Source organism: Rhea americana, unplaced genomic scaffold, assembly GCF_003343005.1.
Source record: "Rhea americana isolate MKP2758 unplaced genomic scaffold, rheAme1 scaffold_48, whole genome shotgun sequence".
NCBI lineage: Eukaryota > Metazoa > Chordata > Aves > Rheiformes > Rheidae > Rhea > Rhea americana.
In genome coordinates, this window is record NW_028186623.1 from 436880 (window position 1) to 461789 (window position 24910).

Here is a 24910-nt window from a genome sequence, read left to right on the forward strand (position 1 = left end):
TAGCCCCTCGATTAAGCCTGCAGATGATTCTGGCTTTGGAAGCAAAATTCCCACTCACCTAGAGTGGGAACAATATTGAATATAACAGCCCTGAGCCTCATTTGCATTACAATCACTGGCAGAATACAACAGCTCCAAAGAAGCTGAAAATTACATCTTTGCACACCTCACACAGTCCTCAAAGTGCAAAAAGGCTTTACTGAAAATGAAAATTGGGACCAATACATTCAGGTTTTGCAGCAAGCTAAATCTATTTTTTAAGACTTAGGAATGCAGATACGGAATTGTTATGCAGGTTTTACTCTTCTCCTTCATCTTACCAGTGCAGAGCTTTGATTTTAAATGAGACTCTTTATCATGCCTGTGGGTGTCCCAAACAAAAGAAGTCTGGGGAAGGGAGGAAAGAGGAGGGCCTGCTGTCTCCTCTGTCATAAATAATAAGAGCCTGCAGGGAATTTAGTCCTTAAAATGGACGATAGCTTCTAGGAGGTATTCTGAACAAATACGAACAGACGAACCATGGCTATTTGTAAGGCACCTACTCTGATCCCAGTAACTAGCCTCCATGGGAACTTCCCTTGCAGAGCACAGACGCGCTGCCCCGGGGCTCCAGCGGATGACGGACTGGCATTTTTAAACGGGAAGCCCCCTTCTTCTGAGCAACAGCACCAGTGATACTAATGCTTAGGAATGCATCCCACGGGCTGGAGTTCCAGCTTAGGGAGGGAGGRAGGGAGGGAAAACAAAAGGACAAAGCAATATGCAAAAATCTATTGAAATTCAGATCCTAGGCATTCCTATCCGTCAGCTGCCTCTTCTGGAGCTAGGTAGAAACCTGAGTAGGAAGCACAGATCTCCCTCAGATCTCTGCAACYCAAAGGATGGGTGCAGCATAGTTGGACATGCAAGAGGGGGGCCTGGGAGCTCCAATTTCTCAAATTCCTTCTCCCCTGTGATTTTGGTGGGAGCCAAAACACAATACAAACTAACACGCACACGAAACGGACTCCCTCAAACACCTCTGGTTTGCTACAGCTCCGAAATCCTGGTCTATGCACAATAAAACACTTTATGACTTCGGACCTATTAAGTAGAAAGGCTCAGCAGAAATCTGAAGATAGAGATTAGGGAAAGGGGGACAGGAGAAAAACAATTATTCGGGGGCAGGGGGAGAAAAGAGGCAGGCGTGCTCCACCAGCCTTGGCCAGGCACAAAAGGCAGCAACCTGCCCAAGGGCACGGACCCCGGGGGATCCGCTCCCACRGCAGCACCCACACGCCACGGTGCCGGACGAGCGCCCCGAGCAGCAGGTACRCCCGTCGGGCTAAAAGTGCGAGCGCAGCGCGACGGCAGAAGTCATTAGAGAGCCTGTTACCCCTTTCCGAGACCGATTCCTGCTCCTGGCACGGTGTCCCGTGCCCAGGAGACCCTACAGCACCGCCTGGCACCGACGGGGCCACTGTGCCTGACCGGGGGAGAGAGGGTCACCCCGCATACGTGCTGAGCGGCCTCTGCCCTGATGCTACACTGCCAGAAGAGAAAAATCTTCCTCCCCAGGCAGCAAATTAAACAGCCGGCAAGTTACCAAGCAACAAGTGGGYGCAGAAGCCTAAAAACACTCTGCAAGCCTTACGTAAGGGAAGCGCGAGCGCCGCGGGGGCAGCCGAGCCCGCTCTCACCTTGGCCGCTCGCCGCAGGCCCGAGGATCGCTCCCGCCGCAGGGTCCGGCCGAGCCCCGGGGCGACGGCGGCGGCCCGAGGCCCGCGGGGCTGCAGGCGGCGCGGTGCACGGCTCGCTGCGCGGTGCGCGCTGCGCGGCTCGCTGCGCGGCGCCGCCAGGCCCCTCCCCGGAGCACCGGCCCCGCCGGCCGGGCTCCACCTCCCGCAGGTGCCGCCGCCCGCCGCAGCTCGGCGCCGGGCCCGAGCTGCCTCTGCTCCGGCCCGGGGGCTCCCGGCGCGGCGCCTCGGGGGACGAGGAGTGCGGGAGGGGGAGAGGGAGGGAGGCGGAGCGGCACCCGGGCAGCAGCGGCTCCCGGGCAGCAGCGGCTCCCGGTTTCTCTTAACCCAGCCCCGACCCCCTGTTAGCAGACTGGCCCCGGGCTAGCTCTGCCGTCCCGGCTTCCGAGGACCTCCGGGAGAGCAAAACACGCGCGGGTCAGACCCGTCCACGGAGCCGAAACGCACCTGCAGGCCCCGCGGCCCGCGGGGGTCAGCGCCACGTCCGCGCCGTCGCTGCCGTGCAGGCCGCAGTCGCCGCTCGCGCTGCAAATCCTCGCCCCCACGCCGAACGGCACGGCCGTCTCGGCACGACCGCAGGGAAAGGAGAGCGCCCGAGCCACGAGCTCCTCAGCGGGCCCAAACCATGGAGCTCCCGAGCGCGTCCAAACCTGCCGGCTGGACGGGGCTGGGCCCAGCACCCTCCGGACAGCACGGACACTTTGCACCTGGGGCGCACGCTCTGTTAATCCCGTTACAGTGCTGAAGGAGTTGTGCCCACCTCTGAGAGGGAGGTAACCGGCRCCGCTTGTGGCCACATTGATCAGATCACTGAAATAATCTAAATTAAAAATTCCCCAGCTTTGTTATTTAAAAACAAAAAGACRTGGGTCATTTCACAGTGACCTGGACTAGAGCCCAGCTCCACCAACAACCGCATCAGCACACCGCAGTGCAGAGCAGGAGGCACCCACCGAACCTCGGCTTTACCTCCGGACGCRGCACCCTTCTCCACGGCGCCAGGGCTAGCACCCAGCAGCAGGGACRGTTTACCCGCGTTTACCGCGCGCGGGAGGAATAAACGCCAGGACTGCTCTCCAGCCACGCTGACCCCAAGCTCCTCCAGCTCAGCCAAGGCTGCAATGGAGTTTATCAGTCTCAGGAGCTGCTGTCACACACTTCTAAAACGCAGGATCACTAGATAAATTGGGCAACCTCAGGGTCAGAAGGATTAAAGAGGAATCTGCTTCTACTTATGCAGACATCCTGTTCATCAGGCCCACAAAACTCATTTCTTTCGGTGTTCACAGTTTCTCATCGAGATTTTTTTTTTCAAAATTATTTGCTGAGTTGTATCTCCAAATAGTGCTTTTTCTCCAGCTACTTACTATATTTGGTATTTATCATTGGAATTGTTTTGCTTAGACAACGATCATAATATCAGATAACTTTTCCTCTTAGCAGCCAAGCACAACTCCTAAAATACAGTTCTACATATGCATAGTTACAATTTCAAATCCAAAATGTTCTTCCTGGTACCAACTGGCCATTCCAGGAATGTTCTCCCCACCAGGTCAGTTTGACAACAATTAGTAAAATCCCAGCATAAATGAGGAACGAATACCACAGAAACAACGCTATTAAAAATTCACATGTAAAATGCATATACAACATTCAAAACAGCAGAAAAGAGTATACAGAACTGCAGAACAGAAATAATATCCACTACTCAGAACTGTCAGGAAAATGTGTTGTACGGTCTGTAAATCAGCTTGTTCCTTTGCTTTTTACTGTGTGCAGGGCTTGGGCAGGCAGACTCCTACAAGGCTGATTAACCACGTGGGGACAAACTGTCCCAGTTTGCACAGTTTGCTGGTGCGCAGAGCGCCTTCGGACTAAGACTACAGGTCCCACTACTCTGTTTCTGCTAATCAGAGCAGGAATGTAACACCTGCATYGCAAATAATGAAGGGTTCCCTCTACTATTCTCAGCTGTAAATGTGTGTATTACCTTCAGAGATTATTGTTTAGGCCATCAGCAGTGCTGCAGGAGATACTTCACTACATGACTTAAAACRCATTTTAAAGTGAGATCCATCTGCTTTGAGGAAACATTATCAACTGGTAAGCATTTGTATACGTTCTGCACACAATGCTGAAAGGAATCTTACAACAGAGTTTATACTGGCAGAGAGACTAATTTCTACAAGTCTGACTTAGCCACTGTAACACTTCATATTTTTATAATAATATTTAAACATCCCCATGATGATGCACAGTTTTAATTTTCCCCTCATGTCTTCCAGATGGTACACTTCTTCCCCCAGCTGCAGTTCGTTGCATTAAAAAAAAAAAAAAAGCCTAATGCATGTTACAAAATGCCTTTCTTGCAGGAATGCAAGCTGAGCAACTAGGGGTATGGCTCTTCTGTACCTGGAAGCAGCAAGACTGCTCTTTGCACAACACAGCACCGCGGCTAAACGTCTTGTTCACAACAGCACACAGGCACGACTTTTCTTCCTCTGGTTCTGGAGCTTACTGGCTCTGCCCTGCACTGGGAATCTTTGCCCTCRCCTGTACGAACAGGACTGGGATACCTTCTTTCTCTTGATTGATAATAACAAAATACTCTTCACATATGGATCTCATTTTCTGTTCCTAATTTATTATGCTGGRTAATTTTAAGGAACAAAAACAAGTGAGCGAGATGCATTCTCCACTACTTACATGTTCATCAACTTGTAATGAGCAGGAGAGGTAGATAATAAATGTATATGCAGCTATGCCTTTTCAACATGGTTAACGAAAACAAGGATTTGAAATCATAGACAAAAAAGCTCCATCTCCACGCTCTTCACAAATTCAAGCCTTGCAGTTTTCTGAAAAAGCTTAACCTATCCTCTGAAAATTGCTTCATATAGAAGTACTGGAGAGGCAGTGAAACCTAGGAAATGTTATTAATATACTCTGCAGCTTTTTCCATTTTCTGGTTTTGCAGATTCAACCACTGAAAGGCGTTTTTCAGCCATTATTAGAAGTTAGGTAGCCAACATTTTTCAGTGCCGTTTCTTACTCAGCTACACTTATCCTGCAGTTAAGTGCTCCTAAAATGAACACCTCCTCCAACAACACCTTCCTCCCCCGCCCTGTTTACAGGATTTGGGGAGAAACTAAGTTAATATAGTTGAAGGGTTGAAGGCAGGCTGAGCGGAGTTAAAAAAAATGCCTAATAAAGCAGCACACCATGTAATAGACTGGCATGGGATAACCTCAAAACTTCGATTCACTGAGCTCTCAGAAACTCCTTTTGCCACRCAGATGTCTCCTGTCCCATCTGGACACTAATATGGTGACTYTTYTTTWTATATATATACTTTGTGGACGGAGCCATGGTCTGCTGTGGATGCCCAGGTTTGCAATAAATAAATGCTCCAAATATTTCAATCACAAAGGTAAAAAGCAGACAGGAATGACACATAGCCATGTGGACAGCAGAAGACTTCCATTTGCCGTTTCTTCAGCAAAAGGTAATTCCCATGAGAACAAGTCAAAAATTAGATACAAGCTTCACATTGCAGTTATAAGATTAAATGCTAAAGAAGAATGAGCACACCACTGAAACTGGTTCTTAAATGAAATCCTGCAAATGAAACTTCAAAACAGCAAAGTCTTTCTGAATTAGTCACAGGCAAGCTGATTCATGAGCTAGTGAAGCAAGTCCTAAAGGCCACAGTAATGTTACGATCTTTGCAGCAGTTTCAATTTACCAGGGAAGAGAAGAGGAGCAGGGAGAAGAGTGAGAGATGGGGGACAGGGACAGAGAGAGCAGCAGTCTTGCCTCGGTTGCTGGTGTAAGATTTCTGGTGGAAATAATCAGACATCCCACAGATCTCGTACAAGCAGCAGGAGATGCGCCTTTCTACGCACTCGCTTAAGGATTCTTCCCAAACACACCCAACAGCCATGCCCAAATGGTTACCCTCTTCCTAAGACAGACAGACAGAGTATGGATTTGCCAGTGTGTATTTTCCAGCTCCATTCACTTTTAGCATTAATTTATATAGTTTCACACATGCACCTTCTTGTAGATGGAGCAACATCACTGATATCTAAGAGCCAGATGCAGCCAGAGCCCAAGCATCAGTCAGACAGGAGGCACCAGCGCAGCTGCTCAGCCACAGCTCTCACTGGAGATGGGAGGCATGCACCAGCACGACCCCTCATAAATCCATATGCCAACGCAAGAAGAGATCAGAGCTACCTGCTATCACCTAAGGTCAAAGCTCCCTGAAAGTATTTCTGATTAACAGCTTGGCTCCCGCACTAATTTACAGACTCACAGAGTTACTCAGAAAAAAAGAACAGGAAAAGCACGGAGCAAAATACCTTTTTGCCGGAGTGCTTTCAGAGCTGTTTCAAATAACCATGGAGTTTTGCTCAAGCCCACTATTGTTAGAGTTAAGTCCCACTTTGACAGAGCTTGTGAGCGAAGGAAAAAAAAAATCCAGTTTAAAAATAACAACCCCCCAACCTGAATAAGTGGAGAGCAGGCAGAGTGAGAAACAAGCACAGAACGTGTGAAAAGCAAGCTGGCCTTATTAATAGCACACTGGTGCCTCCAACACTCCTGCATTCAGATGAGTTTTACCGCTTTACTTCCCAAGTAGTCATCCTATTTTGGTAGATTCAACCCCTCAAAAAATTTTAAGCATGCCATCGCCACGTGCACGGATATTTCAACGTCAGGAGCACCAACGCGCCTCATTCGTACCTGCGGAACGCACGGCTCTACATAATCGTTTCCACACTGGAGCGTACGGAGCGGGCGCAGACTAAGACACCACACTTGTCGTCTTCTCCAATCACAATTCCCCAGGGAATGTGGCCAAGGCTTGCCACAAAATTCACCGTCAAACTTGGGAAAGCCTGAAGCTACCGTCCGTGGGTTCAACTTCTTCAGAGAGGCTCCGAGTGACCCCCACACGGAAGGGAACGCCGCAACGGACCTCGCTCTTCTTTCTACCTGTTACGAGCGTTTCCTCGCGACTTCAGGAGACTCCTTGCGTTTCCTTGCAGCGTGGTAACTGCACCGGTAGTGCCTCCCAGTGGAGGCTGCAGCACAKGCCCATAGCAGACCTTTCCAACTGACAGAGCACTGCCACTTCCTTGACCTAACCTCAGCGAGGCAGGAGGGCTCCTCTGCCACGACACCTGTGCCTACGCTYGAGCTGGCCATTCGGGGCGGGTTATAATTTTATTCTATGTTTTGCTGCCAGATCAGCTCTGTCAGCTCGGGATATGACCTTTTTCATACTCACAGAGGACTCAGCTGTGCCAGGAAAAGTATCAGTGCAAACCTGGCCGCGGGCTGGAGACAGAGGCCTCGTTTGTAGACGCCCTGCACCTGCGCTGTGACCGCTCCTGCACGCAGCGGCAGACGGGCAGCACAGCAGTCACCTTCTCCACTCGCTCCGCCCTGGCACGAATGATTACGCAGGGTACAAGGCAGCGCTCGCGTGAGGTAACTCATCCCTGTACGCTGCTGCTTGGCCCACCAGCCTCTGCTTCCGCGGTCAGAAAAGCTTGGGGTAAGGAGGGAAAAGATGGGCGGGCTTTACAACTGGTTAGAAACCCCTCTTTTTACTTCAGCTAGAACAAGAAAAGATCTAAATGAGACAACAAAACACAGCGTCCTCCATCTCTTCATCCCAGGTCCCCAGAACTTTCAGACGTCTTTTGGGGTTTAGTTCAGACTTCTCCTCCTCTCCTCACAGCTCTTCCCCCAAACCGCGAAGTCTCCTGCCCAGCCAAGGTTCCTGCCTTTGGCCCGACTTCTCCTGATCGATCAGGCACAGTGGTAACACCCAAATCTCTGGTCYGCTGCAGGGAAAACCCCATTCGTTCAAATCGAGCCCTCTCCGAAGAAAGGCAAAACCTGGCCTGATACAGTAGCAGTTTGCCACGAGACATAAGGACGTATCCTACACTGCRCACACTGAGATCCCCCAAAATGTTCCAGAGCAGATTTAAACTTAGGTAGTTATACCAGTGTAGCTCTTTCTGTTGACCTTTTTATTTAGGCACAAACATATCCTTATCAAATTCCTTCATGCCATTTGCAAATGGTTTCAGGCTAAACCAAAGCAGGCAACTCTGAAGTGGGTAAGAAGATCTCTGAGTGTGCACGTGTATGAACGTTGAAGAGCAGAAACAGGAGATGAATCCTCCATAACTACTTTGCTACAGGAACATTTGAAAATGGTTTTGTAGTCTTGTACAGGCCAGAAGACAACTAGCAGATTTCCACTTCCAGGACACTCGTTACTGGATCCGGTTAATACTGGGTAAACAAAAATGTTTACTTTTCTAAAGCAAGCTGTAACCAGTTTACACACAAATATCTGATAACCTCCTAAACATGTTTCCACAGCACCTAGGCAGTGCTATGAAAGTATCAATTTGTTCAGGTTACAAATACTGCATCAATCACAAACATCACCTAAGACTCCATGGAGTCTCCGAGTAAGAAAAACAACCATAGGTGCATAAAAACCACTGCCAAAATGTATGCTTTCTTCTTAGTACTACTGCCAGAAAACATCTGCCCTATTAAAGGATTAAGGGATTAGGAGAGAAGAAAAAAAATACACTGACCTCCTAATGCTGTGTAGTCTTGGGAATTTATCTGAAACACTTGAAATTTTTGCTCGTCCCTCACTCAATGAACTAGCCAGCATTTACAGATTTTATTAAYGTGGACAGAAAAAATATTTCAGATCTGCCAGTATACACTGAATTCAAAATCAAGTTACATCTAAAAATATGCTCTCATAGCCACAGGTTCATAGCTGCATGCACAAAGTACATTTGATACTTTTTAACTTTGAAAGTCTTTTAAGCCCCAAGAAAACCCACCGCTTGCCTCAGTTTGGTAACAGGCTKTCTAAACTGGCATTCACAGACACCTGAACGCATACGTACCTCCAGCTCTCTTGATCCCTGCAGCTTCCTAAAAAGATAAATTACGGAGCAACCTTGGTAATCCCCAGGTGGCTTTTCATGCAGCTAGAAAGGAAAAGGTATTAAAAACTTGCCCTCTTGCAAAGGAAAATGGGGCGTTTAGGAGACCGCTCCAGCTACACGAGCTGCACGGGAAGCTCCGCGCGTCGGCGGCTGCCCCTCGGCAAAGCCACGGGGGTTCCTGCGCTCCCGCCTTTGCCCTGGGGAGCGATCTGGGGAAAAGACAAGAGGCTCCAGAGCACCGGAGCAGGGGCCTCGGCTGCAGAGGGCCGCCCGGTCCCTCTCTGAACTAACGCTGAGGAAGCAAAAGAAATGCACAGCTCGATGCTTCTCGGCCCACGTAAGCAAAATTCACCCCGCTCCGGCCAGGGCTGAGGAGAGTCTTTGGTATCCAGTGCACGACAGCATGTTGCTGCTATCGGGATGCTCCCGGCTTCTGTACCAGCTGGGGGAGGACGGAAAGGCAACTTGGGGCCGGGAGCCCCTGGGATGATGCCCACAGAGGATCGTTTCTGTGGCTCCTTTGCCACATTTGGCGAGTGTCTGCTCAACCCACGCCTAATGCCAAGCCTCCAGAGGAAGTTACTGGATCGTATATTGACCTCATGGGCTAGCAGCCTGCACAGGACTTTCACAGGAGTCACCCTATATTTAATGGTAATTAAATACTTAACTCCTTTGCAGTAGTCTTCTAAAGGAAAATGTGACAAAATATGCACTTTATAACAACAGCTTGAAAAGCTGTATCTAGTCCTGAATCAGAGCGCTTTTTATTCGAGGCCAAAATCAAACTCAGACTATATAATGCTGCTTATTTTTCCAATAGACAGAGAATCTGTAATTTAAAGTTTGCTTTCTTTTAATATCTGTGCCTGAAATACAAGTTCTAGGAAGCTGTCCTCTCAAACTCATATTTTCCAGTGAAATCACGGATTTTTACGGTGCAACCTTCATAGGAGAGCAGATGAATCCTGAATATAGCAACATTTCCACAGATCAGCCTACAGCTCTGGTTCCTTTCTATTTCTGCCAAAAAAAAAAAGGGAAGGAAAGAAGAAGGAGAAAGAATCACTTTGAATACAGGAGGGAGAGCAAAGAGAAARGAAGACTCCTGAAAAATCTGCTGCAGCTCTGGTTTGTACTTCAATTCTGCACATGAATCTGAAGAGCTAGAAAGACAAACCACTGCTGTCGCCTGTGTCACAGCTGTGTACAGTCCTGAGCGGTGATGGCATAAATCCCCATTTCCTAAAGATAGGTAATCACTAGAACAATTCAGAGTACTAAGTACTATATCAGAATTCACTGCACTGAAAGCAAGCAATTCAATGTAATTATGGAAGACTAAGTCTGATATACCTAACATTTCCAAGATGCAAGCTACCAGCAAAATAATACTGCTAAAAAAAGGCTTTTTAAAACAAGCATGAAAAGACCTACTTATTAGAAGAGAAAAGAACAGAAAAGAAAAAAGAAAAGAAAAAAGAAGAATTAAAACATGGTTAAAAACTAAATCTTCCTTTGGTGACTTTAAAGCGTCACAGTGGAAGCACAGACAAGGATTTCAGCAGAGGGAAAGCTGAGGSAGCTTTACACATAAGCAGCAACAAAGAAGATTTGCAGTCAGTTGAAACACAATCAGAAATAATGCCAAGCACTTAAAATCACTGAATTGCACAAACATTAGCCTCCTTAATAAGCTGTCATCTGCTGGAAGGAAAGAAACATAGTACCAGAGTTGTGGAGAGCAGGACCCAAGTGAGCTCTGCCTGGCTACGTTTGTTCATCACTGTAGTATCAAATAGCCATTAACCTATGTATTATGCCCAAAGAATACATTGGGACACTCTCTATGAAACGTACAGTTGCGATGCAGACTCATTTCAACCTCGGTACAAAGGAACTAGATGAAACGGAGAGACATGAGGGGACAACATGTTGTTTGAACGCTGCGGTACTTTGCGAGCAGTATGACCCGTTACCCACCCTTACTGTAAAGCTGTTGATCTTTCCAGCTTGCTGGAAACCAAAAGTTACACGCTTGCTCAGTCTTTACTGAAACTCCATTCACGCTTTTCTCCAATGCACTTAGCAGATCCAGGAGAAAATAATCTCAGATACAATTTATCAAAACAAACAAACAAAAAGAAATCTGTTACCAAGTATCTCTCAATAACTGGTGATTATTTAAGTATATATAAAATCTACCAGAGACAAATCTCAGCTCCTTAGTTTCACAGGAACACTCTAATTTTACCTAATATTAGCTCTGAAAAGCTATAGCAACGTTGTCATGACAACGACAACACAACACCGTTGTTTTCGGCTATCACTGTGCAACTGGGTACACATTGGGGTCATTTATGCTGCCATAAAACTATGGTATTTAACCATATTTCTTTTCTTTCTTATTCAAGCAAGTTCTTTCCTCCAGAACATGGTCAAAGAGGGTTTGGCACACTCTTTGGATATATCTTTCAGAGGTACAAATTGAAAGCACTAAGGAAGGAAGCACTTTATATTTAGAAATTTTGCAGCCACAAGAAATAAAACACCCTAATTTATGATACAGACTAATAGTCACTTAACCACTGATAAAACAGAGCATTTACACTGCAAGACTCAGCCTTGTAAACCCACACTCTTAAGATTTAACCCACTGACTTGAGTTAAATCACTTGTGTAAAATCTGCTTGCAAGAAGGAGGATTTGTAAAATCTAGCATTGACTTTTTTAGCCATCAGATATTTAAAAAGGAGATTAATATAATCTACTTCAACTATGTCTAGCTGCTGTAATCAAACCTAGGGTGTTAGTAAATAGTTATTGCTATCACAACATACAGTGTTAGACTTGGTTAGGACACTGAGAGACTAATTGTACGTAACGGGCTCTACCTGAGCTCAGCTGGGACTGGTTCAGAGCCTCTGTAACATATGCAGAACCTGGCTTTACACTATCCATCTCCAAATCTGCACGTAATCAAGGTCAGGCGGGAAGAGGGCAGAGGGACAGACAGAAGGCAAGAGAAAGGACAAACAAATTAACATATCTGCTGGAGCAGACTGCAGGAGACTCACAATTTGCAGAGAYAGTAATTCAAGAAACAGCACTACAGAAACCTAGATTTCGGTGTTATGCATTCTAGGATTTTGCTTCTCTGGCATGTTCTAGACCTCTTGTATTCTTAACTAGTAATGTCTTTGTGCAAAAAAAAGAGTGCAAGATTTAGAGCTCATTTTCAGAGGAACAGTGTCCCAATTTCAAAAACATATTTCAGCTCTTGCCTCCCTATTTAGGTCTCAGCTTCCCATTGCTTTAGCTGGGGAAGTTAGGAGCCTAAAAGGAACTTTAGCATCTACAAACTGTTTCATGAGCACAGACAGTAACCTCCCCCTAACACCAGCAAACTCTGAAAAGGACCTAAAAACTTCTGTACCTATAAAATACATAAAATATCTTCCTATATTATTAGAAACAAAAGATAYGCAACCATGATCTTTGATGCACAGAACTATTACAAACAGGAACCACCAACGCAGACCACAGAGGAGCACCCAGGCACGGGAGGGAAGGGACGCATGATCTCTCCAGTGGTGTTCTGCGGGGAGTGATAGCCAAGTTTCTAATCTCTGTTGCAATTACATGATTTACAAAGGGACGTGGCTGCCAAAAGAAATTAATTTCACATGAAAAACAAGGAAAACCACTAATTAGCCTTATACCTTCGAGCAGCAATATTATAGCTGCTCTAGTGTTGAACTCTTCCCTCTACACAACCGGCTAGGAAGGAGAGCGATTCTGAATGCTCACCTATCAGGTTACGCTAGGTAACAAGGGAGAACGTAGCCATCCTTTGTTTTCATGTTAGAAAGGGCAAAAAAMCCCAACCCTGCCCTTAATATCCCAAGTTAACTGCTATTGAACCTTAGCTGAAATGGCATCTTGGAAGGGCTCATAGGTTCAAAGCACTCGAGTATAAAAGAGGAAGAGATTAAGAAAAATCTTTTCTGCCTAACTCTATGTCCAAAGGAAACTCCTGAGATCTTACCAGCATCCACTATTCTGATCCCCCCCAAACTTTCTGGCATGTTATATACAATTGGGTGCACTCAGACACAGCAATTAATTTTGCCCTCAAAATCTACCGCAGTTTAAATATCCCCTGGCTCTTCTTGTTGGTTTGGACGTATGCAGTAGGAGCACCCCCACCACACAGCCACGCTGCACGATCACAYTGGAAACACAAACCCCGTTCTCCACAGCTGGGCCTTCCTCTTTGAAGTCTCCACCTCTCTGGCTAGGAGATGTTTGATAATCCTGGCATGTACTCAGCACGGTGGTCAGTAAGTTAAGTCTTCGCACGAGCGTGCTGTGAACTGACACTTCTGCTGGAGAAAGTACCACGAGGAGGAACCACGTGCCTCTTTCCCCCACTGCAAGCATATCAGAGCACAGTCTCCATGCCAACAGGCTTGAAGCATAYGTGTGTGCAAACCATATATATATATATACATGCACATTTATCTATATTTGCACATCCTTTAAGTTTGATTTATGAAATCCAAACAGTATCCCAGGGCAGAGTCTCCCATTTTACCAACAGGTTATTGTTAGGAGGTTTAGATTAGCTCTAACAGGACCTGAACAAGATCATGGCAGGAAGAAGCAGGACTCTAAGCAAGCTACCACATAACCTGACAAGTTTCATTTTGGGATTTGTGGAATGCTAAATATGAATACCATTTTTTGATTAAAAAAGCATCTTTGCTTCTGAAGACACTCAAGTAATAAAAAATTGTCAGACCCRTATTTACTTCCTTTCCATCACCCAATTTTTAATTTCTCTTTCTTTCAAATTGGCATTCTTATTTGGTTTGCTCAGCACTTAAGAGGGCAATTTCTTACATTTATGGTTTCATTGATACAAAATGATCATATCAGTTCTAGCAGAGAAGTGTTAGAATTCCTGTTTTTTTTTTTTTTTTTCCCTGCTATATTTGTTTTATGTCCAAAGAGCTTTAAAAAGGCACATATTAGACTAAAGCTTTGCTTTGGTTTCCCTGAATATCCTCCAAAGCATCAGTGCTACTRACTTGCACGTATAGAATTAAAAACAAAAGAAGAGAGACAGAGACAAAGAGAAAGAAGAAAAAAGGAATCAGTGGAAACGTACAAGGGGGGAAGTAGCTCCAAGATGCTGGACGGGCTCCATGGGCAGGGGAGACTGGGAAGGTATAATTAAAAAAAAAAAGAAAAAACAAACAAAAAAGTTGGTTAAAACATGCACCCATTCAAAATGGGTTAAAWTCATATAAAGCTCAGTTATACACAGTGCAGTATACCACCACAGACCCAATCCTTCAAGCTGGAAATTCATTAGGATCTTGGAACTTCCCACCCAATATGTCCTTGTTCTGAAAAAGCATTTATCATGTTTGAACTTTTAGCCCAAGGCCCATCCCTGCTGAACACCAYAGTGGAACGTACGATTTGTTTGCACTACTCGCAATGTCTGCTAAGCGTGTGTTTATGGTTAAGCATACATTTAAGTACTTTGTTGAGTCAGACCCAGGACTGGAAGATGTAACATTTCTCTATATACATGGACAATGCCAACCACTTAGAAAAGAAAACTGACATTTTGCATAATTGGGTTTATTATGAATCTAGCTTTACTCCATTTCTAGCGCTAAAGCAGGCAGCTTTAACCTACTTTTCATTGTGTGTAAGAAGGAAAGCAAAGCTGTCAGATCAACATTTTCATCTTGACAACAGGGTTCCTCCATTAACTCATTGCAGAGAGGGCAGAGGCTTTGCTCTTGACGCCTCAGCCTCAACTGTTGACCTTTTATTTGTTCAAAAGGAATTAAATTTAAAAAAAAAATCTAAAGCCAGCAGAAATCCAGAAATAACTTCTCCACAGATTAGACCAGATCAAATCTAGGGTTTGAGCAAGTAGACATTGTCCTGCTAAAATCTTCTTTTAAGCACACAGGCTACCAGACTGCCTCRTGATGGCCTTCAGAATGGTGGAGTTGTGTGTAAATTACCTAAATAAAATGTTTTTACGCTCGCATTGCTGATCTTTCAGCCTGAAATCTTTGTCCACTCTCAGCTCCATCTGAGCAGCATGGGAGCCRAGAGAACATGATTTCTTGAAGAATTGGTCCTTAGGTCTGTCAATGCTGAGAGCAAATTTTCACTTCACTGCATCAAGAACTGGATCTGGCAACCCTGGGTGTGTTAGTATGTTTATTCCCTGTCTACTTCCACACTGAAAATACCTACCTGCCTGGTACAATAAAATTTTCATTTAATTTAGATTTAATGAGGCAGTTTCATGTTAAACAGAACAATTGCTTTGTTTATGTATGATTAGCGAGAATGGTACTAATTACAAATATTTTACCTTTCCATATTTTGCTTATAAAAACACTAATTAAGACAGTGTACACTCAGCAGTGTTAAACGGCTGTTCAACCAGGGCTTCTGCAGAACTACACGTAAATTCTGTTTGCACCTTATTCTTCCTGATCTTTTAAATAAATCATCATTTTTTTTTTGTCTAGGGATCAGTAGCTAGCCTGTTTCAAAGCAGGCATTACATCTCAAGAGTCTGTCATGATTGCAACAGCTCTTGAACAATGAACGTAACTTGATTTGCAGTTAAAATTAATTCAGGGCTGTACCAGGGTCTTCTGGAARTCAGAACAGATAGCTGTACAGGTCCCCCAGCAGTCTGTTGACTAATCCATGCTTAAATTTCAAATATCTTGAAGTTCAGTGGATTATTTGCATTGGGAGTACTGACTCCGATTAACCTTTTATTTACATTTAAAAAGTTTATTCATTGACAACAGCTTGCAATACTAGCAAGCATATTTTAAAACTTCATTAATTGTGTATAATAAAGTTATATATTTACCTGATAAGTCTAAATTAAATGAATAGTGAGACAGTAATTTGAAAAATCTTCTATAAAGTTGGCTAGAGCTTCTTGGGTTATTCAATCTTTTGTCTTAAACAAGACTGAGGAACTGATGAGAATGACCCCTGAATTTTTAAAACGTTCAGAGTTTTGAAAAAAGGAAAGGGAAATGTTACCTTCTCCCCCATTTCTTCACTAAAGTCAAGCTCTCACACTGCAAACTGCAACTTTTTGTTTCCCCATTGCGACTAAAAGCCCCCCGAAAAGCAGCAGCGTTCAGAAACCTTCAAGTAAGTCGGCATGCTGAGGCACACCGGAGCACAGGTTCGGTAAGCACACGTGGGCAGCAGGGGGACACAGCAACACGCTACTTGTTAGCAAAAGACATGAAACAAATTGCACGTATGAGCTGAGACATGATAGGAAACTTGAAATACAGTTAAGCTACTGCAACAAATACGAGGCAGAATGGAATGAAACAGCTACCCGAGAGATGCTGCCTGCGGCGGGGAGCTAGGCAACACCGGTGAGGTGGGACAACGGGAACAAACGCACACACACACTCRCCCTGTTCCCGGAAAAGACCGACCACAGGTGGACACAACTGAACGGGAAGAGCAAACACAGCCTCAATCTACAAGCTCTTCCCAAATGTTCCCTTASAGGGAAAAACCAAAGCAGCTATTCTTTATTTCTCCTAAGCAGCACAACGAATATTTAAAGGATCTACTTCTCACCAAGACGACTATCTGCACTTCAAATGCAATCTTTCATCACCTATCTCTTCAAAAACCTTTCTACATAAGACCTGATTCCATCTGCAGTAACACTAAAATTCAGTTAAATTCTCAGTTTTATAGTATTAGCTATAAAATATTGGATACCTATTCAATATAATAACTTAGATCAAGAAGTAAGCATGAGAATACTGTATCTGAGTGAGAAGTCAGGAAGAATTTAGAAAGGAAAGAACAACAAGCACTCAGCAAACTGGGATTYGTTGAGCCCACACTACCCTCCTGGATCTGTGCGGTGTTTTTTTAAGCAGATAGAAACAGGACATCAGTTTGCATTTTGCCTGGAAAAAAGATCTTCTTATAGCACTGAACATGAGAAAATTTGGGGCACCAGCTTAGCAGGAAAACGAAGGGACAATGCTACTCAGCAAGTAACTTCCAGGAACTCCTCAGCACCTTACAGTTTTCCTGGTATGCTTTTCTCATGCGTACAAATCGAGTCTACAAGTACCGAGGTAGCTTGCTCATAGAATAAATTCTGAAATGTACTGGAAATTAAGTGTGGCTTCTCTAAATTTAACACTTGTCAATGACATCAAAGTTTGAAAAAGGAAAACTCTAAGCAATTTCACTAAGCAATAGTGGAACCTGCTTTAGTATCAGATCATAGTGTGTGCGTGTATGTGCACACACATGCGCACACAAATATCTGCAACTGTATCTACTTCATATTGAAAGTGAGTTATCAGTCTCCATTACCATGTTGCTAAGATCACTAGCAGTACTTTKGGATAGTTTTTTCAACCCAAACTTCTTTGTCAAATATATTTCAGTGATGATTAAAGGCAAAAACAAACAAACAAACAAAAACCTTCTTTCTTACTACTTTGCATTTTCAGAATTGAATAAAATGGACACAGTTTTCCTGCAAGGTTAGTTTTCCTTCTGTTCATCTCAGATACTGGCTGCAATATCACTGGTATGAGCATGAGCTTCCACAGTCAAAGAAAATATTGTTTGTAAAAGCAGAGTTTGCATTTAAACCCACCCTTCCTTTCTGACTGCCTGCAGTTCATTTACATTTGAACTTCAGTCATTATTTGTACTGCATTTAAAATCAATACAATATTTTATGGTTCTATTAAAATGTTGTCCTCATCACTTCTGCAAATCAAAACCTCTAATTATAAATAATAATAAAAATGCAGGGCAGGAAGTTCTTTTCTTTCCATCTGCTTTTCATTATATTACTCAATTCCGCCAAATCTAACAATTAAACAACACAAGCGGTTCTATGTCTGTAAATTCCTTTGTGGCAAAGAGCTTTCTTTCTGCTGTAAAATGTCCTAGATGCTCTACAATGTTTTGATTAAAAAGGTTGCATGTTGATAAATATGCCTTATCAAGCYCAAATCTAAAACTCCACATTCGTTCTGGATGAAATACCCTGCTAATGTCAAGTAAGGACAAAATCTCCAAGTGGTTCTGTTTAGAAAAGTCTATTTCTATTCCTTACAAAAAGCCTATCTAACATTTAAAATTTAGGTAAGGGGGGGGATTTATGTCATGGGGATTTTAAAGTTTATGGGAAACATCCTAGAAGCCTGAGCTGTAGATGAGAATAAACTAAAAGCATAGAACATGGGTAAGGAAAATGCGAACTCTTCTGCATTAGCCCACCAACGTAACTCTCAGCCAGGCTCTGGAGGAACCGCTTGGAAGGATCCAGTCCCACATTTCAGAGCAGCACGACTCAAGCCGCTCTGCTGCAGCGGYTCACTTCCGCGCCGGTGCCACGCTCTCGTGCCGTGCTGTCAATGCAAGCCAGCTCGGGTAACCCCGGGCAGGAAACTGAAGCTGCTGCCTTCCCCCTCATCTTCTCACCCCTCCTGTATTTTGCACATTCTAGTTTTCTCCAGACAGATGAGTTTGAGTTCTCCAGCATAACAGTCAACATGCCTGAACCTCCTCCCCAAGTCCTTCCTGCTTCCTCCATGCCACAACTTCTGTAGCTGAGGAAGAGCCTTACAGACATCTGCCTCCACTATACAAGTACAGTAACATCCCAAGGTGGAAAAAACAGAAAGCATAATGCTACAGTGAAATGGTATCATAAATTCTGCGTGCAAAAGGAGGGCAGGGAAGGATTACAGAAGCAGCTGCAACATTAGCTCTAGTGATACAGGAATTTGAAACTTTATYGGGGTTCTTCTGGAGTAGTTTTTTTTTTTTGCCTTTTACTGCATGTATGGAACAACTATCAGGGGAGGTCATCAGTGATGGTCTCGTGACATGGCAATATCTTTCAACATACTACTTTTAAGAGGACTTGGGTTTTTTACATCAATTATATCAAGCATTTCCCATGACTGGAAGAGGAAATCCACCCCCTAGTGTGTTAAAAATCAAACAGAATCTGCTAATCTATGCTGCTTCATTATCTCTCATTAAAGCATAGCAAGGAAACCATTCATCATCAATGCACGACATTTAATTGCCTGAGTCGTGTTTAATGATAAGCACTTGCTTATGATCGTCTCTATCAGCCTAGCCTGTATTCAGGTTTAAAGCTGCCCTTGTCTGCAAGCCTTAGCTGATAGATTACAGGGTAGTGACTGATCACAGCATTTAGAGATCAGCTTCGAACAACAAGAGGCAGACAGAGCATTTAGGAATGATCACCTGCTACAGTGCCTTGAATTGCCAGTGATCTGTGAGACACCGATTCTAAGAAATATATTTGAACGTTCCCAGGAATAACAAAGACTGGAGATACTAATGGTGTATTTTCCTAAACTGCCAGCTCTGTGAAGCTTGCAGATTGTTGCACTGCACTGACTGCTTTGGCTGCTCATGACTTTTTAACTACTGAGCCAAAAGCCCTGAGCCCTAACATAGTATCTGATGAAATGCATTTCCCTTGGTAAAATATCAAGCTTTGGAATTGCATCTCTTTTTCCTCAACATATCAAATCACTCTTCTAAGATAAGAAACAGCATTAAAATAGAGAAAGTAGATGTAAACTAGTTCACCAGTTAACCAACTATCAGCTTATGCCTGCTGCATAACCTTTCGAAAAAGATCAGGAACTTCAAAATGTTTCTCTTGATACACAAACTGCTGTTAGGGTGATCTTAAAGTGTGTGTGTGTGTGTGTGTGTGTGTGTGTGTGTGTTTTCTTTTTTAAGAATAAACTGAAAGCTTCAGTGTGTGTGTGTGTGTTTTCTTTTTTAAGAATAAACTGAAAGCTTCAGCACCAGTAAATTTTACAGAGGCCTCAGCTTTGCCAGTACATACACCAGCAATCACTTCCAGTGTATGCTAGTAAAGATGCCATTACAATCAGATCCGAGATCTTACCTTCTGTTTAATTTTCCTTTGATCAGCAGAGCCTGATATTAATTGGCCTGTACTTCATAAAATACATAACTGTCCAGAAGGACAGCAGGAAGTGGATGGAGTTACATACCCAGAACGGAAGCAATTAGGATTCCAAGTTCTGTTATACCTAACTTCCTCCATCAATCCCCAAACATAAAGTAGCTTCTAGCACCTAATTTACCTGTTCCATCTAAGTCAGCATAAACATTTTTTGGATCACTTGCATGGTCTGCATGAGAAAGAACTTATGTACAATGCTCTCAAAACATCAAGATCTGGGATGTTGCATAGAATCATTAGTTACTGATTGCTGAAGGAATCTCAAATTCTTATAAGCCTAAAATCCTTCAAAACATGCAGGAGACAAACATTGATATTAGCTTACATAACACTGCACACGAAAGACACTCAGTAACGGCAACTATTCAGAGACAGGTAATGTGGATGATCAACACACACAGAGGATAACATGCTACGTATAAAGGGTGATAACACACACAGAGGGAAAACATGATATGTATAAAAGCAGATATTAAGTATGGAACACTGAAAAGACGGCTCCATTTTATTTCACTGCACCTTAAAACTAAATACGCATACCTGGTTTTGGCACAGAGTTGGTCACAGACTGAGGAACTTTGTCATTAATCAGTTCAACACATTCACTGGGAAAAAATCCAACCTGTAATAAAAAGAGAAAGAGACAAAGAACATTGAATGCTGTGYTTTTAGATCAGAATTGTTACACTTKGGTATAACTACACCTGTTACGAAGCTAYGTGTAGCCTTTTCCTCTAACTCTGCTTTGCCTGACACTCCATAACATTATCCAACCTAAAATGATCTGGCTTAACAATAATAATTTTTCAAAATGATGCAGGCAAAAAATGCCTATATACCAAGTTATTAGTTCTGTAAAATACTATATTATAGGTCTGTTTTCTAAGGCTAGAGATAGCAACTTGCAACTGTGTGTATTGAGAGGGGAAAGGACAAGTGTGMTAGACACTCTTAAACTGCATGTGAAACTGAAGAGACAGAAAGACAGATTTCCTGCATTAAATATGGATCAATATAATTGCATATCTGTACGGTCTCATTACAGAAAAACACATGTTCTCMCATGATCGCTAAGAGGAGACACTGAACGCGCGAAGCTCTGTACTGTGTGCTAGCCGCACTATGTGCCTCATCTGATGAACATGGGAAATCAGGGACACTCCTGTAGCATTCAAATTAAACATGCACAAGGATCTTGCTAAAAAAGTTCTATGTGTTTTTGGTTAAAATGAATTCAACTCAGTCTTAGAACTGAGAATAGCTTTAATAAAATACACAGTGTAAAACGAGACCTTAATTTATAACCAAGAACCCAGTAATTTGACTAGAAATAAACACRAATATTTTCAGAAGAAAGAGCAAGATGTAGCGAAAAAATCTCTAATGAGAGCCAGGACTCCCGGCGCATAYTCTTACATCCGTTTCTGAACATGGACAACCCAAAGCAACCATTGCAACCTACCTCCCCTATCAGCAAAGGATAAGGGCGCATAGCACCATCCTCATTACTGAAAAATCATTTGAAAGAGCAGCTGACAAACATACTGCACAAGTTGTTTAACTGTCGTATTACTATTTATCTTTGTACTGGCTAATCATGCCAAAACAGTAACAATACTCCAGAAACAAATCTCAGAGGCAAACAACTCCTTAGCCAATATTTACAGATCCTTCAAAAGCAATGATCCTCCCTGGGCTACCATATAGCAGTGCTATGCAAAAAGTTTTGACAACCACAGATTGCAACTTCTCTGCTGTCAGCATCATCGGCAATGGAGACATCTACTTACAGCAAAGTCGTGCAAGTGCTTACTTTCAAATGCTAATTCRCAGCATTCCCGGACTGACCTTTTAACACTGTATTTTTCTCCTGCACTCTCTTAAGGTCAGAAAAGCTGAAAAGACTAGCTAAATCAGCGTAATGGTTAAAAACTAGATCATGTGCTAGATCTTGATCTGCTCTTTAGATAGGACATACGTTCAAAAATTCACATGCCACTCAAAAGTGCCCCTATCTGGGAAGAATCTAAATTATCCGCCTTTCTCTATCTGAGGACTCAGCCTAAGATCCGACCAATGCATCATTCTTAGGCTAAGTCCTTCCACAGATAGGCGGTTTAGATTTYGTGGCATCCCAATCTGCTCTCGGATAATGAGGTCCACTGCCCGGTGTCCTCCTCCCTACGCTTGTCCAGTATGAAAGTCAAGGCAGATGCCTTATACATACTGATGATACTCATTATACTTATATAATGCASTGGTGATTTTTGTGCCGTTCATAGATAGAAATACACTGATTAGCACAAGGAAAACAGCATGAATCCGAGCGTGACATACAAAGCCCTTCATCATATGGCTCACAGCACAAAGCTGCTGCTTTGCCAGGAGATGTTGAGAAACAGTCCAACTAGCAYATATACAAAAAGTACTGGCATTTAAACGGACACATTATGCGATTTTTAAATACTCTACTATAGCTAAGAGTCTCTCTTGGACATTCCCTGTGCAGAAGATGTAGGAGGCAATTTTTACCTTAGGAAAAATGTACACATCCAGCTAAAGTCTCAGCACCATTGCACAAGTGATACATCTGGAACACTCCACAGTTGAAACAAATTAATTCCTTTCATTCTCAATGCTCTAAGAACTTTTTTTTGGTTCCAACAGCATGATAAAAACCTACAAAGTCTATGCATGAGATTTGTAAAGAAATCTGAAATACTTGGATATGAATCTTCTATTAATCATAACGAAAWATGGTGGAGCTAAATTCAACCAAAAAGCCTACACAGCAATCAAAAGCTCATTTGCCTTTGATTGTTAACATATTTCTTCTATTACCAGATGCAATCCATAATACTAACTGCGAATTTAAAAACAAAACAAGCCCCACGACAATTCTGTCACTGCTTCTCAATATCTCAGAAGGTTTCCCAAATAAAACACGGTATCTGCTCTGAAAAAAAACTTTTTGCCATGTTCACAATCAATAATCAGAGTGGACTTTTATGGGAAAAACATTTTTCCCTTGTGCTGGTCTTGACAAGCTCTCTGATATTAACTTGCTGGTAATGGTTCTGATGGTTTACATTTTCTGAATGATTTAGCTTTTCTTCCAAGATCCTCAAGAGATCATCTTCAGGGTATAGCCCCTAACTTGTGCCTCATTCCCACCCACTTAAAAGCTGCTGCTTTTCCTTCCATGGAAAGTTTTCTACGATTTTGCATAAATAAATGATTTTGGTCCCAGAGTTAATCTCAACAGATGTAGCAAGGCACTCTTAGAGCTTGATCCAGGATTAAAGGATTTGGCAACACATTGAAATTAATAGCGAGGTAATATATATTTAGATAAATACAAGGTCATCTGAAGGCTAAAAAATCACTACACACCTTAACCAAGGAGGAAAGCACAGGCTGCTGTAGACAAACATTTCTACCACAGCTATGATTGTATCTTTGTTTGATTTTATGTTAGACTCTGCTAGAAGTGAAAGATATACAAGGCGTTACAGGGAAGAGTCAAAAGAACAGCAATCATTTTTAGTGTACAAGGAGGGAATCCAAGCAAATGAGAAAGCAGCCRCCACATAAATGACACAGGAAATATCATTTGTTTGAGATATTTGGCTGCTTTTTGGTTTTAACATAAGCTAGRGTATGGGTTACATTTCATGCAAAAGATTCCATCTCTTTTAGTTTAAAACCATGATGGGCTAGCAAATCCCAAGACTGAGAAATCAAATTTTTATTGCCRTTTTGGCTTTCACGAGCAGGATTTTCACAAGCGCCACTTGCCAGGCAACTGTATTAGTGACCAGGGCAGCAAAAACAGAGACGCTTGTGCAGGCAAGGAAGGCTCCGAGCCRCACACACGAGCATTTTATTCGTTTCTCAATCCTAAATAAGAAAGTACAAGTTCCGCCCATCTCTCTCAACCTCCTTCTGYTCTTCAGCACAGTTTCCCCTCACCGTTTTTTATTTTATTATTCTTTTCACCCATTTATGCCACAGATAAATCCACGTGAGCCTTCCTTCCAGGAACCTGAATGAAAGGGACAGATGATCCTTCACATTGTGCCAGAGATTTCAGGGCCTGACAACCTACCAAATTCTCCCCCCTGCTTCCTGGCAGCGTCAAAAGCACTTTAAGCATTCACTGAATGCAGTTGCCTTCCATCAGCTACGTGTCCAGCACCCAGCCACAATACTGAGCCCTTCACGCTTGTACAGACGAGGATGCTGATGGTGCAGGTAACGACTGCAAGTGAAAAGCAGTCTCCAGCACTCCGGCCCTGGATACAGAGGAGAATTAGAGTAGAATTCCGGAAAAGCCTTCCTATGTAACATGATATTCCAGGCACAAATTTTTGTGAAAGAAACAATGCCAGGCTAAATCCATGAACTAACGGACTACTGCAGGGCTTTGGTTGCATCTCAAGAGCAATATATCAAAAGTCCGTGTTTCGTTCAGGACCTGCTTCTCTTCTTTCAGAACAGCTATTTTACATGCACAATCCCACGTGGACAGTCTCTTTGTGAATAAGAGGAAATAGCAGTTTTGTGTCCAAGATATTCAGCTCTCCTTTACCAGAGTTTAGGATCTCCTAAGCTTAGACAKAATTTCAAGAATCTTTTGAAAACACAACTTTGTAAGTACACAAACATTCCACTTYCTGCCCCAAGTCTGATAAAATGGCTAGAGTTCTTAATCTGAATTACACACGSCAGCCTGAGCACTTGCTCTTTTCATTACCTGACCATGCAGAAAACTCAGATAGGGGCAGAGAAACTCAGAGATGCAGYCTAAAATGTCCCTCATCAATGCAGTGTGTTCTTTGGGCAAGACAGTGCTCAGCCTTGCGTGAACACAAACACGCAAGGGAGGAGGAGGAGGATACTAACAGTCCTGTTCCTCTTCTACCCGGTGCCCCTCTAGAACGGGTGAGGAACTTGCCTGGTACGCTGTAGCTTGGGAGACGAGGTGAGGCTGGTCAAAGGCGGTCTTTCCTTAACATTCGCACGTCCCAGAGCGCCTGAGCTGCCAGGCACCTGCACGGCAAAG

At 43.5% G+C, this 24910-nt stretch overlaps 1 protein-coding gene across 4 annotated transcripts in view; it reads right to left on the reverse strand.

Annotated features, from left to right (window-relative positions):
* Window positions 1-24910, reverse strand: part of ARHGAP32 (Rho GTPase activating protein 32) — a 193947-nt gene that overhangs the window by 43367 nt on the left and 125670 nt on the right. For 2 of the 4 annotated variants that reach the window (XM_085316757.1, XM_085316756.1), the window contains one exon: window positions 20386-20467. In XM_085316757.1, coding sequence (XP_085172883.1) covers window positions 20386-20467 — 82 coding nt within the window. Of the gene's footprint in view, window positions 1-1679; window positions 1765-11632; window positions 11708-13911; window positions 13963-20385; window positions 20468-24910 lie in introns of those variants that run through there. The other 2 variants (XM_085316755.1, XM_085316759.1) reach the window with 2 other exon arrangements.